Here is a 15654-nt window from a genome sequence, read left to right on the forward strand (position 1 = left end):
TTTGCATTTTGAAAGTTAGTCGCGTTGGTTGCATAAAGACGTCATTTCCCGGTCTTTTCCTCCCCCTATCCTAAATTTACCTCCACTCAGGGAAGTTTCGTCCTTTTTAGAGAATTTATCAAGATTTTTTAAGATTTGAAGGCTTGTTACAAGAATTACGGAGGAAAAGCGTTAAATCTATGAAAGGTTGCTCTTATATTTCATAATAGAAATCTTATCTTGCCTCCTATCGCTGTCCTGATAATAGTATTACTTAACGCCTGTAAATATCTTTCAAGTTTACTTATAATCCTTGTCATGTCAATTATGCCACGCGCGGCTGATCCATTACCGTGTAGAACAGGCCTCTTCCCCAGGTCCCTTCTCCTCTAAGCATACCCCGAGGAATTGTTTTATTTCCGGAAGAAAGGGAGAGGGGGTGTGAGCACGATTTTTCCAAAAAAGAAGTCAGAATTGCCGAGGGTCATCAGTTCTTGAAGTTTCGTTTGCCAAAAGTTCAGGTTGATCCTGATCGTGGGCTTACATTATTATCGGGAGATTTTAATGCTCGGGCTATGCGTTAATTCGTCGCTTGGCTGACGTAAGGGCGTAACTACTCATTGAGATGAGCCCGGAAAAGCATTAAATTGTATGGAGGACAAGGTTCGTTTCAGAACTTTCGAACCTTTGTTCTTTGCTGGAACCCGAGTACTTAACTGAAGCAACGGACTGATTATTGAAATTGATAGACAAGGCTATAGACAAAGCAGACAAAAAGGGATATGGAGGGATCCTATTGGTGCATGGAAACGGGTGGTTGCAGTGGACAGAGGCAGTAGGTAATAGACTAACTAACGGCAACCCACGAGAAACCCGACAGGTAGTCCATCATTTTCTCCTTTAGTCAATAGAAACCACACATTTTAACCAATAGGATCGCTCCATACTCCCTAGGTCCTTTTTGTCTATCACTTGTCTATATTTCAATAATCAGCCCGCAGAACTGAACTCGGCGAGGAGACAAGTGGGCGTATTTCTGCCAAATCAAACTATGTGTATCAAGACATGAGCCCTAAGACCCTTAAAAGTATATATACAACAGGGCTCTCGTTATAATGCACACAGTTCCGTTCTGCAGAAATACGTCCAAGTGTTCGGAAAGGCGCGGACGGGAGTCGGGACGGAGTAAAAGAGCAAGAGCGCTGGCGTGCGGTTCACGGAACGGTAATTTCCCCTTGCGATGCTGGACGCCTGCCACGCACCAGAAACCATTTTCCATCGGCACTTTCACCGCCCCGGCCCGGCCCGAGCGGGCGCACCTCGCTTCCCCGTAATTGCGATACTATTACGGTGCCGTTCCAACTACCGTCGCGCAGTGGATCAAGTCGATCAGAGAGGTCGGGCACGAAATTTTTGACTCAAACTGCAAATTTTGATGTTTATTTCATCGTATTTTAAATTTCAAGGGGTGCTTCCAGCAGAAAATTTCACAAGAAAACCAATGGAACCACTTTTAGAACCTTAAAGTTTTGTATAAACGGAGTAATAAGCGTTTAAAGTTTAATGTTGTCCGACTTCTCCTATGGACTCGGTCCACTGTGCGTCGGCGCGGACGGCGGATGGCAGGGATCCGCACGGGCTCTCGCGTGAGCCGAACATGTCGTAACGGACGAGGTGACGCTCAAAAACACTCCGGACACGTAAACAAAGATTAGCCGCTAACCTCGGCTAATTAGATGTTAACACTTGGAGTGTGTGTACCGAGCTCTCGTAACGCCACCGGCTCGTTACGCCCGCGAAAATGTTGCTGGTCGAAAACAACGGCTCTCCACCAAGTTTGCTCTCGAAGTTCGGGTCGGTTTCGGCGGATCTCACCCGTTCCCCTCTTCCGGGAAACTTCGGAAGAGGGACGAACACGTGTGCGCACGAAAGTACACGTTGTGTTTCCTCTCCCTTTCACGAGCTACTCTGCCGTGACAAGGAAAAACGTCGTATGAGCCTCCAGGCATCGCCTTTCCTTTCATAAAACACGAATTTCCTGGTAAACTTTTGAATGTTTTCTTTCCAATTTTGCAGATGATTTTGCTCGCAATTTCACCTGAAGTTCCTGAAAATTTCAAGGAAAAATATTTATAACACTCCTAAGAAATGAACATTTTATCGAAGGAAATTCGGCAACTCTCGAATGTTCGTACAGCGCTCTTCCTTAGCACGGCAGTAACTGGAACGTCTTCTAGAGTCATGAGCGGAGTTAGGAACTTTTTGAGGGATGGAGGCAGAGGGGTGCATTTTCAAGAGGGATCTGGAGGGCAGAGGAAGACACTCTCAAGGAGAGTTTGTGGACTGATCATTGAAATTGGTAGACAAAGCTGTAGACAAAGAAGACGTAGGGTGTAAGGAGCGATCCCATTTGTTGAAACGGGTGGTGCTTATGGACTAAGGGGAAAAATGATGGACTAACTGTGGGGTCTCCTCTTGGTTATTCTGTTAGTCAGTCTACTACTTACCCCCTTTGCCCATTGTAACCACCCATTTCCACCAATAGGGTCGTTTCTGTCTATCGCTTTGTCTATCAATTTCAATAGTCAGCCTACTTAGACAAAAACGCCAGATCCCGAAGAACGGTCAACATGTTTTAACTTCTTGCTTCCATGAGAATGTTGAGTAGTTATTTTCTAGATGTTCTTGCATTACAGTGCTCCCTACGAAATTAGATCTTGTTTTATCCAGGTAAATTGCGATTATCTTACCCTCGGAGAAACAATTCGCCATTTCGTACTCGACTCTGATGAAAAGCTGTCGAAATGAGCGGGCCGACGCAGCTCCCTAGTCCCCGCCAAGTCGCGTATCTCGAGTCCGAATGAAGGATTCGTCGCTAAAGCACCTGCCGCAATCATATTGTTTGTCTCTTGCGTGCAGACGATTGTTGCAATGTCTGTTCTCGCAATCACATAAAATATTACAGTCACTTACAGGAGCGAGGCAAATGGCTCACAAGCATGACTTCGGCAGTCTCCTCCGCAAAGATATCTTGATCCCGAGTCGAGCCCGGGACGCGGACGCACGGAAATAAGTCACCCTCTTATTTCATCCCCTTATTGTCTCTAATTCGCGTATAGGGTGTGTCCAGGCCCGGACTGACGGATCAGTTCGGGAGAAAAAAAAATCGCCTATTTCAAGAAATAATGAGCGGGATTTCTGGAATTTTTCCTCCTGCTCAAGTTTTCACTATTTTTGGCATTTTAGCGTCGCGTTTAGATATGTGTTTTTCAAATTTTGATTAGTCTTAGCGGTGGTAAGAATGCCCGGAAACTGCTAATGATGATTTTTCCGGAATCATTGGACGGATACCGGAATTATTCGACGGAACTAACAAAATTTGCCCGGTTACATTTCACTGTGTCTAATTTTTTTTTTAATGTTTCATTTTTCAACGTATAATAAGCTACATATACATTTTACATCTTTAAACTCGCTTCGGACGTTGTTTGTAGTTAGGTTAATTCCGGAGAAATTCGTCCAAATGATTGTGAAAAGACACAGAAGTGTAATTTAACGGAAGAGTAAACCGTTTTTGCTCGAACTAAAAAGCTAATATTTGATGTTTTCCAAGATTCCAAAAATAAAATAGAAAAAATGGCAACGATGCAATTTTACATTGATTTGACACATGATAAGGAGACTCGTAAATTGAAGACGCTCAACTGATGAGCATCAGGAATTTGAACAGTCCAGTTTTATTCGTATAGCCTTTTTTCCTCCATTTTTTGGATTCTTTAATTTCAAAATTTGTTACGTAAATGGTTGTTTCATAAAATGTAAATATATTTGTCATAGTATCAACTTCTTGTCAATCTAATTCTTGTCCGAATGAAACTGGAAAACTGTCACGACTGAAAAGAATTAAATGTAAATCGAAGATATGCCGGCCTCGGTTCTATCACCGTAATCTTCTTAGTGTCAATGTCAAAGGACAGCGAGAGGAAAAATCGGATCCTGTCGGCTTTTTCGACCAGACACTCCAGAACCGCATTTTTCTTCCGTTAGATTTCACCCTTTCCCAAACACACAAAAAATTAAAATAAACCGCATCTCTCTCAAAGACATTCTTTTTACTTTAAAATAAATCAACGTAAAAATAATACAAAAATTCATGAATAATGGAAATTAAATTAAACGAGGTAAATAAAATAAAATGCATGCAATGACAGCTAGCGGCGTATCTTAACGTCAGTTTCTTAGTCAAAATATAACAATTAACATAAGTAGCCAAACTTAGTCAGAACTTCGAATACTTTTTTTCTCTCTCTCGTTGCATACTACAACCTTCTTACTCCTTTGTTTATCAGGAAAAGTTTACTTCCATGCCCACATCGCCACTCATTATCAGCTGTAATTCAACGAACTTTTCATAATCGCCTTTGAAGCTCTTCTCTTGAATCAACAAACGAAAGTGCAGGAGTTGTCGGCAACGATTGTTCCCCAAGTCAGCCTGCTACTTTTTCTCGCCGTCAGTGAAAATTAACTGTCAGTTTTTGTCGCTGAACCTTATGAAGTTTGCCGGATAAGTTTGCGCGCGCTGATATCTCGAAGTCCACGTTTTTCCCAAGTGTGAAAATAATGTGAAAAAGTTCGAAAGCGTTGCCAGACTTGTGAATCTTGACATCTCGGAAGAATGGCGCCCATAGCAAATTTTGCGCTTCTGTCTCTGTGCACTGCCAACACGACTGCCAGTCATGTAAGTATTCGCACACCCACAATTTAGGAGCATATTGATGGTTAAACTAAAGAAAAGTAACTCGCAGCTTGACGTGCGACATTCCAAGCGTCTTGTCATTCTTTGTTTCCAAATGAGAGACGTAATTTCATGAAAACTTCTGTGATGTTGCTTCTCTGTGGACAAATTTTCTGTAAAAATCTCAAGTGAACAGACGAACATTTTGGAACACTGCTTACCATCTTTCAAAAGCAACACTAAATATTTCCTTTTTTTCGAACAAATATGAACCTTTTTTCCAACTATTTTTTTTTTGCTCCAAGCATTGAGCATTTTCCCCCTTGATCTGGACTAAATGCAGCTTCAATTTCAACGAAAAACTATTTGCGGTTTCGAGAACTATTTTATTTTAACCCACGCATGAGTTTATTTTGAAAATGTCATTAACTTTTATCAAACCAAATCGTATTTTTGAATTAAAAATCAGATTCTTTAAGGGGTTTCAAGAGGTACAATGTTTTGCTGAAGCGCGTGTCTGCGCACGTAACTCCAAAATACTTTCCTAGCAGCGTGCTTCAGAACCCCTTTTGCCTCCGTTGAGATTAAAAGAGTGTCGTAAATCCTTACTATTGATTGAAATTTTAAGCCCCTCACGACTTTATCCACTTACGACGGAGAATCCCTCGTCGTTGGCTGTTAACCATCACTTTCAGTCTCACAGATTCGTATCCACTATGAACGGAGTTTCTGCAAAAGCGTAGGATTTGCGATCCAATTATGAAACCTTTATGAATTTTCGCGAGAAACGCGATTGCATCACTTGCTATGTCTAAAATCAACTCCCACGCTCGTAAAATGCTCTCAAATTTAAGGTAGTGACGGTGACGGTGGTGTGAAAATCATGACAGTACAGCGCCACCTCCGGTTTCACTCGGGACTGAATACGTAAGCAGGGTTACCTCCCCGGGTGGGAATACCGAGTGTAAATATTAATAACGCACATGACAACACTGCTAACGTAATAGTTCTATTTCTGCACTGAGTCTGCCTGAATATGTGACTGTCCGCCGAAAAAGGGACCAAAGTGTCCACAGAAGTTCAAAATAGAGTCGTAGGTAATTGATCACGAAGGGATATTTAGCGGGAAACATTTTGGGACGGAAAACGCCGTTTTAAATGTTTTCAAAAGTTCCAAGAAACTTCCAGAAAATCCAAATGATCCGGAACATTTCGGGAATTTCAAAAGTTCCGGAAAAAATTCAGGAAAATTTCAAAAGTTCCGAAATCCGGAACCAGTTCCGAGAAATTGGAGCGCTGGATTTTCTAACTAGACAAAACCGATGCTACCATCGTGGGTCGCGTACGATTTTTCACTGGATTGTAATTAGTTAGATCGTAAATTCCTCTTTTTTGCGCGTACTCCGTTCTTTTGAAAGGATTCAGCTTGAAACAGGAAAGAGTCGACATAACGGTGATGTTTACAGAATCTGTTTGTTGACCGGAACCGCATTGGGAAGTTGGAGTTACTTAGTAATCTGACTAATTGGATCATCCAAGCTTTAAGCTCACGGGGAAGTTCGAGTGTGTGACGCAATCGTAACACCTGGAACGACGACAACGCACTCATTAGCCCTTCAAAAGAGCAGTCTGCATCGCTGCCTTTCTAAGGGGAGCGCTATCTGAAAATTCCGACGTTGCCACATTTTCCAGAATAAAGTATCCAGGGTTGCCACAGTCAGAGAATACCGGGAAATCGTCACCTTCCAGGCAAAGTATCACAAGCGCCATGCGACGTTTAAAAATTTCCGCCGCCATTTTATTTTTTTACAGAGAAATTGTTCAACGAAGCTGTCCGAAAATTTCACTGAATTTTCTTTGTGCTGCCGATAAAATTTAGTGAAATTTCCAAACAGATTCAACCAACAATTTCTCAGTAAAGAAATAAAATGGCGGCGGAAATTTTTAAACGTCGTATGGCGCTTGTGATACTTTGCCTGGAAGGTGACGAAATGTCAGAGAATTTTAAAAAGTCAGGGAAAACTTGGAAATGTCAGGGGAAAAGATGAAAGTGTAAGGGAAAAATTGTTAATTCATCTTTATTTGCTCTTCAGAATGGGTTTGACATTTTGAGCAACAAATTTTGCCTGAAAACTATTTCAAATCATGTCTTTTTAACCATTGTCAGGGAATTTTACTTAAATGTGTCAGGGAAATCAGAGAAATGTCAGGGAGTTTAATGTGTCAGGGAAATCAGAGGAATGTCAGGGAATTACATCTTCCAAAGTCTACGGCAATCTAGCTGAATATCAATTTTTCAGGATAATCATGAATATGTTTTACGGAAATTAAATGGTGCGGTAGATTAAATTACGAATGAAATTCTTGAAAAGGCAGGGAAACTTTGGGAATGTAAGCGAATTTCGACCAACCCTGCAAATTTGGGCAAAAATCAGGGGAGTTTGTCAGGGAACCTCGAAATTTTTTATTTTAGCGGAAAACATTGCAGTTTTTCAATTTCAAGAACCTTCGCGCTCACATTTTTCGTTTAACGAATTTTTATGAAAACTTATGTCAGAAGAAACAAGTTGGAATGTTAGGGAAGTGTTAGGAATTTTTAAGTTAAAAATATCTAAAAGTCCGAAAACTGTCAAGGAATTTTGAATTCCATGAAATCTTGTCATCCTGAAATATTCGACTGAAAATTTTTACACATTTTCCAGAATATTTGTGTTTTATCGGGGGAAATTTGACAACGTAGGAATGTTCATACAGCGTTTTTCCTCGGTAGTCCGGATTGGGTCAGCGAATATTGTCAGAATTCATCGCTCCTCAGGAAAGAGAAGCGCTCGCATGTCCAACGGGGTTTCGTTATGTATGTAAAATTCATGTCGTTAAAAGCTCTCATGAAAGCAGAGTTACTTCATTTTCCCAGTGGATTTACACAAGATAGCGCTCCATGGCTTGTCTTTCATCAAAATTTTATGATGGAAACGATGGACATAACTGCCTACTTTAAAATTAATTCTCATGCCAGAGAACCAATTTTTTTCCCCGTATATGTGTAATACAAAACGGTGCTGTAATTGTGCGATCACGGAAGTTGGAGTAAACTTAGAAACTCTCGGCCTCTTTCAAAATAATAAAGAACATTATCCAACCCATTTTTTCAAATAATCCTGGAAGAGAAATTGGAATTTTTTTTGCCGAATTCTGTAAAGGGAGGGGGGGGGGGTGAGAAAACGCGACCCACCCCCCCCCCCCCCCCCCGAAAAACTGGATTTGTTCCATGTATTAAATCATGTTGAACATGATATCCATACATCTGGAAACACGGAAAAAGTTAGGGAAACATCTTTGTCCGAGCTCATCAGAGAGAACGAGGAAATGTCTGGAAATTTCAAGATGAAGATCAGAATTTTTTTTATCTCTCTCGAATTTCTTCTGTTTATCCCGTTTTTGCCACCACTGTTTTGAATGAACGACCAAATTAAGAGCTGAAGAGAAAATTTTAAGATTCACTAAAAAACTCCTAATTTTAATCATACCGAATAAATATCAGGAAATTCTATCATGTTGGTCAGGTAAGCTCCAAAAAAATCTTGGAATTCAGTGTCGGGAAATATTCAATCGCCGCGAGTTGGCGGATTATAGTCGTTAAAGTCTGTAAGCACTGCTAAGATTTAATTTTTGAACTTTCAAGTGAGTGTACTGTTCTATTGTTGATATTTTCATGGCAAAACGCAGTATGTCTGTGTCACGACCCAGACGTCGCAGAATGATTCATCGCGGACTTTGAACCAGCGCGATGAGCTGTTACGTTTTTTGCGCAGAATTTCGAAACTCGCGGTACCGAAATTTGAATACTGTTTAGCAAAGGCGTAATAAGATTGCTGTTACCTAATCACTCACAATATTCCGCGCAGTTACCTCTGAATTTCTGGACGAATATCCCCGAAAATTTCAATAATAATTCTTTTGGCTGTGTTCATAAAAGTCAAAGGTAAATTTTGGAATTCTTATTCATATCCTTCAGGGCTATCGGTCGGAGAATCATACATTTGTAAAAGGACCTAAGTCGGTTTGAACCCCAGTCTGCTTTACCCAGCATGCCTTTGAGAGCTCATGGCATGAATTTTAACGCCCCGGCCCCTCTGTGAATAATCCGACGGTGGAATAACAGGAACACAGATATGCGCTAGGTTGTAGGAAAATTTCTAATCATTTTCATTTTTCAATGAATATCGCTGAAAATTTTTGCACAAAATTTTCGGTGAATATTTTTGAAAAGCGAAAAAAATCTCAGAAGATCTTGTCCGTCAATGATAATCAGTATTCCGTTATAGTGAAATATGAGGGGATATTTACAACGTCGCAATCCGAGATACGTGGGTTAGGGTTTTGGATTTTCATTTCAACATTGATGACGGCGCCTTCATGCAACTATTCCCGCTCAATAGTTATCCGTATTGCATAAGCCAAAAACTTAAGGCGCACTGATTTTAGAGCAATGTTTAAAGGAGCTCCTGACGATTCGAATCGGATTACAATTCCACTCATTTCCTCCAACGAGCATAGCTCTTCTTTTCAGCAACTGTCGATGAAATCTTAAATTCCTCGCTCTTCCTAATGAAAAAGCAGGTTGGTTTCATCACAGGAATCGAAAGCTCGGTTTGACAAACCGAGCAGGAGTCTTAAATCCCTCGCTCTTCTGATGAAAAAACGGTTTGGTCTCATCGCAGGAATTGAAAGCTCGCGTTAACAAACCGTCGGTTTAAACAGTTCAACAGAGCGTCGGTCCGACAAACCGAACAGTTACACTGCTTTCAATCAGTATTCGCACGGTTCGTTTGATCGTTTGATTGAGTCAAATCATTAAAAGCGCTTTGGTTAAACGAATCGAAAGTTCGGTCTGACAAACCGAACCGTCTGGTCGAAAAGAAACACCGAACTCCAGTTCATGCGATCGATGTTTTCCCAGTGACTACCGATGACTGATTAAAAATAACCGACGGTGTGAGCAAAAGCGTTTCCGAGAAAATTAGCGACTGACGTGAGAAGTCGGCGATTCTGGCGGGAATGTCGTGATGCAATGGGCGCCAAAACGGCGTCGACGTCGTTGAGTCACGCGGGGCGAACGGTGGTCGCGGTCGAGGCAGATGATGGCGATCGGCGATCGGTGACGATCGCTTCGGCGACACGTTCGCCCGATTCGGAAACAGGTTCCGGACACGGCATCGGAATCGGATATTCGAGACCCGGGACCGGTTCTCGATCCTATTACGCATCCACTTCACCGCCGCGCCGCGTTGCCGAAACTGGTTGCAATGAAACCGATGCATCTATCGTGGCACTATTCTGCCCTGATGCCGCAATCAGACGCTGAATTTAGCACCTGAATGTGGAAGTCAACAGTCATCGCCCAACGGCTGAAATTTAGCAAATTCGAGTTATTTTCATCCAGATGTGTATCAAATCTACTCGAATAGTTCAGACAAATTCAAAATTGGTCCGATGGTTGCTGAGAATCGTTGCTGAATTTTGCGCGTCACGCGCAAAATTCAGGCATCGGGCCGATGACTTCCACATTCAAGCCACATTCAGCGTGTGATTGCGGTGTGAGGAAAAATGCCGTAAGAGCCTTTAGACGTTGCCGGATTGTCTTTGCTAAAAACCGAATTTACTGGAAAAACGCTGAATATATTTTTTAGAATTTTTCAGATAATTTTGTTCGCAATTTGATCTAACAAATCCGAAAATTTCACCGAAATATATGCGCATAACTTTCCTCGAAAATACATGTTTTATTCGGAGAAATTTGGCAACTCTCGAAAGTTCACACGGCGATTTTCCTTAGCACGGCAGTATTAGTGAATGCAGGGCTGGATGCTTGAATCGGGGACACTGTGACCCATGTACGAGTCAACGTTGCCTGGTGAAGTCCGGTGCTGGCAACGGGCGGGATAACGTTCGCGAGAGATGTCGGGGAATCTGATTTGAAGGCATAGAATGACGCACTTACTATGTAAATCGTAAGGATCATAGCGTATGTTTGATTGAAAATTGGCAGAAGAGGATCGGGGAACTATAAAAAGAAGACGAAGAAAAGGAAGGGGATGAATCGGAAAAAGAGGCTGAGGAAGGAGAAGAAGACGAAAGGGAAAATAGAGGAGGGAAGCAGGGCCGGATAAAGAAGATGGCCACATGGCGGCAAAATTTAGGGGGCGGCAAATTTTGCAATCTTTTTGAATGTATAGGTATCAAAAAATGAGAGAAAACAATCGGATTCAGAAAATAAATTTCAAACGAGGAAAGGCGGCAAAATCTCTCATTTCCAGAGAGTAAAAGTAAAGTAATTTCTAATTTTGTCGTCTTTTGGTGATACAAGAGACAACACCTTTCCAGTCGACCAGTCGAGTTAAGAGAGAAACCAAACACGCAATTTGAGCTGGAACGGAGCGGCGCGGCGGTCGGCATGAAACACATGGCGCCTATGAGACTGCATGAATACTTCACGCATTGCGCCAAACAGTGTGGTCAGCAGCGGTCGGCGTGAAACGCATAGCGCCTACAAAACTGCATGAATACTTTCACGCATTGCGCCAACTCAGTGCGGTCAGCGCGGCGGTGGAAGTTAAAATTTTGGGAATGAAACCTCTAAGCCTTTTCCCCGTTAAGCAAAACAAAAAAATTCCTTCTCCACCTCTCTGAATCGTTTTAAGGATTCCAAGAGGATTCTGCTTTATACTATGATCAGTATTCACGAACTCAATATTCATCCCAATCTCGCAATTGAAATTTTTCCCAGGGACAAATCTCATATGTCCCCTTGGAGACAAGGCCTTGTTAGTCCTAAGCTACCGCAAATATGTATTTTCCAATACTCCCCGATGTAGGTTTGACCCTATAGCGCGTGGTTCTATCCAATTATAGTACGCCTTCGGTCTAAAAGACCCGAATCGGTCAGACTTAGCTTAATTTAATATTAATTTATGATCAACCCAATAACAACGTCTTTCATCCCCTAGACTGCCGCGAGGAGTGCTCGGGGATAAAGACAAAAAATACCCGGAATCGCGAGACGAATTACGCCGAGTTGTTTGGACTGTCGGTCCCTCGCGGTTTGATGTCGGGAATTGATCAAATATTATTGGGTTACCCCGAGAGTCGTCGGGGACTCCCGCTCCGGGGGGAAGCTGCGAGATGAGTTTTCGGCACATTTCGACGAAACGAACGCTGCGTCTCCCGCGGCGCCGCGTCAAAAATTAATGACGGAAAACGCCTCCGCCGAGCGCCCTGTCACGGATCGTCATCTTCGGGTTGACGAAGAATAAGCGGCTCGTGCGTGAGACGCCGCACAATGGGTCGAGACAACACGAGAGGTCGGACAAAATTTGGAAACTTTAAACCATGGTGTCTAGTTTTTTTAAAAACCGGGAAAACCCGGGATTCATCAGGGAATGAAAATTTACCGGGAAAATCAGGAAATTTGTTCCAGAAACCGGGAATCTCTTCTCCAACCACCCGTGGATCATTCAGTTTTCAAATTTGGCGGTCTAATCTGACGTGCGCCAAAGAAATGGCTGTAAGATTAATGAAAATCGATATTCATATCTGAAACTCTGGAAAATTATATTCTTTTCCTCAAGAAAATCCTGGGAAAGTGGGAGATAACTTCGGTTTCTCATCAGGGAATAAGCTCCTGAAAACCAGAGAAAATCAAGGAAAAATCAGGGAATGAGCTTTGCCAAGAAAACTAGACACCGTGCTTTTAAACACTTATAACTCCGTTCATACAAAACTTTGAGATTCTAAAAGTGGTTTTATTGGTTTCCTTATGAAATTTTCCAGCTAAAACACCCCTTGAAATGTAAAATGTAACGAAATAAACCCCAAAATTCTCACTTTTAGTCAAAAATTTCATGTCCGACCTCTCTAATTGACTCGATCCACTGTGCGGCGCGCCGCGCCGCGCGAGATCAATCATTTCGTACTCGGGAAACCGTGGAAAGCTCCAGAAAGCATTGATGATCCAGCAAAAGCCCCGGGGGTGGGGGTGGGGGGTTGAAGTTCTAGGCTAATGGGATACTGGCGTAAGCACCGAAATTGATTCAGACGGCGAATTTCTCTTGATTCCGGCGCATGGTTTAAGTTTTAGTGTATTTCAGAATGTGGGACCTGAGGCGTTCCGTAACCTGAGCGTAGTTAAAATGAGTCCGACCGAAAATGATGGGATTCCATGTGTTAGCTTAATTTATAAGTTTGATCCCGTGAACCGAAAGTTCGCTTTGAAGGATTGGAAGTTTGGTATGATAGACGGAGTAGTTCGATTGCTATGGCACACCGAATTTTGGTTCATTTATACGATCGCGCTCTCTTATTCCAGTGCCTGGAACTCGTTCGGATTGTATCATGCTTTCGCTGAGAAAATGTCATGAAAGCTCTAGAATTTCCAAGGGCTGAGATTGCAACCCGGTCCAAAACATTGTGTGGATCGAGTATCAATCTTCGGACCATAACAGTTTTCCCGCCGTGGTTTTTACCTTATTTTTCGGGTTATCAACTTCAAAATTAAGGCATTTACTCATAGATATGTATCTATTTTCTGTTTATACGATTTTTTTCAAGTAACCCGGTTAAAACTAATAATCTGTACTTTCGACAACTAACCTCGAAATGTACGTATCTTAAAATTGGACTTTTCAAATTTTTCTTCGATTTTTTTTATTTTTTTAAGAAAAACCTCTCGATTTTAATTTTAGAATTTTTGCTTCATCCTATCACTATCATAACGCAAGCCATACTATCTAATAATAAGTAAACAAGTAAAAGGCAAACCAAAACACGCGTAATCACTGTTTCTGCACTAGAGTTTATTCTCGTATGCATTTCAAGAATAACCTCAAGTGCATTAATAGTAATTACGCGTGTTTTTATCTGCCTTTCACTCGTTTATTACTCAACGATTGTAGCACGCGAGAAGCGGTTTTCCAGCCATATTCGTTATTTTAAAAAATGAAATACATATACACGCAGATTTGGAAATGCTTTTAATGAGTTACGCGTTTTCAGCATTCAGGCATCGATACATCGAAGTGGTAGCGACACACGGAACTGTTTATCCTGGTCTCACCTCAAATAGAGAAGGAAGGAAGGAGTAGAGGAAACAGCGGGAGAGCAGTGGCGTGGCGTGAATTGCGATATATCGATTGTTATGCCATTAAACCTATGGTTAAAAATCGATTATTAAGGTGTTCGCAGCGAACACCCTGTTTATCGATCCTTTTTCATAGGTTTAAATGGCATAACAATCGATATATCGCAATTCACGCCACGCCACTGCGGGAGAGCAGGCAAGCACGAAGGTCAAGTGTAGAGTAATGAGACGGATATGTCATGTTTCATCCGGCGGGACCGATAATAGCTTGCAACCGTCGATCGATTCCTTCTGGTCGTGTGACGTCACGCTGAAACTTTTCTTCTGCCTCACGCAATTTTCCCGCGCCGGTATATCCACTCGCCACGTCACGAACTTTCCCGCGATGGTGACGTCGTGTTTTGAAATTTAGGCAATCTCCGAGCTCGATCCCGAGCACGCAGCAATGTTTTCGTTTCTTCTCTGCCGTTCGGGAGATGTGAAATTCCGAGCGGTCGTTTTGTCTCCGATGCGATCGTGTCTCCGCATTTTATACCCAATTTAAAGACTCCCACACTGTACACACCTTACGTTCGTCAGCAAATATTGGATTAAATGGAGAGTTGGAAACCCTCAAATTATGATGCACACTGGAAAAGAAAAGAAGAAGAAGAAAAAAAAACCACAATGGATCTAGAGTCCAGACTCTTGAAAACATTGACAAGAAAAAGGACACTTGATTCAAGCAGATTTAAGCTTAAATCAAAAGGAAATCCGCTCAAATTAAGAGGCTTGGTTCTTGATTTAAGCTTAAATTTGATTGAATCAAGAGTATTTTTTCTTGTCGATGTTTTTAAGAGTCTAGACTCTAGATCCAATGTGTTTTTTTTTTTTTTCCAGTGATGTCAAATAAGGGGCTGGGGGACGAGGCGTATTAGTGCAGTTTTTGCTATTTCGAGAAATACGTGTTTGAAGTTTCGAAATTACATGGGTCCTCCATGGCGGAGGGAAAGTTCAAACTGACTTTACGACGCTTGAAAATTGGATCTTGGGAGCGAATTTTTCACAGAATACGCATTAAAAGTAGTTTAACTCAAAATTATCAATATTTCAATTTTTTCAAAAACGACACTAATGCGCTTTGTCCTACAGCCCCTCAAATGCTGTGCATTCAGATTTTTTCATAGTTATCTATACGGAATAAAATTGTTAGGGGCAATTCTCTAAACTTGTGGTACTTACTACCCCATTTTGTTGGATGTAATTGACATTTCCAATAAATTGTGGTAGAACCGCAACATTTGGGTCAGTAACCTAATTTGTTGGGGTACTGCCACAATTTTAAGCTCTCGCATCAAGTTGGGCCTTAATCCTCTTTTTTTCCATGTCTATATGAAAACTGAAATTACGATTTCCCGCGTCAATAATTCGATTTAGTGTCCATCTAGCCATGCTGATTTCTTCTTCTTGCTTTTTTTTTTTTAAAGTATATATTACGACCAACTTTATTCAAAATCGATACGTCTTGAGTATATGACAATTTTATCCCATAAATTAATTCCTCCGGATGTAACAACACTTGAAGAAGCAGGGAAAAGGGCGTCAACAAGCAAACGAGATCCATCTTTCTGCGCAATTTTGAAGAACCACTTACCTGCTAAAATTAGCTCGTGAAAATGAAAGGTCGTACGTGAACAGATTTTTTTTATTTTCTTTTTTTGTGACGTCTACTTACAAGCAGTAAAATTCTTCATAATTCAAACTATGACAAGAGCGTAACAATAGGCCGATAATACAATATGCACGATTTAAAATACTTACGCGT

At 41.6% G+C, this 15654-nt stretch overlaps 1 protein-coding gene across 4 annotated transcripts in view; it reads left to right on the forward strand.

Moving 5' to 3' along the window:
* The window catches only part of LOC109035194 (dual specificity tyrosine-phosphorylation-regulated kinase 4), a 229384-nt gene that overhangs the window by 168981 nt on the left and 44749 nt on the right, over window positions 1-15654 (forward strand). Inside the window, exon 2 of one of the 4 annotated variants that reach the window (XM_019048747.2) lies at window positions 4329-4717. The exons of the other annotated variants lie outside the window; for them this stretch is intronic. Coding sequence (XP_018904292.1) covers window positions 4655-4717 — 63 coding nt within the window. The 5' untranslated portion in view covers window positions 4329-4654. The remainder of the gene's footprint in view (window positions 1-4328; window positions 4718-15654) is intronic. 4 annotated transcript variants of the gene reach the window in all.

Source organism: Bemisia tabaci, chromosome 4, assembly GCF_918797505.1.
Source record: "Bemisia tabaci chromosome 4, PGI_BMITA_v3".
In the NCBI taxonomy this organism is placed as follows: domain Eukaryota; kingdom Metazoa; phylum Arthropoda; class Insecta; order Hemiptera; family Aleyrodidae; genus Bemisia; species Bemisia tabaci.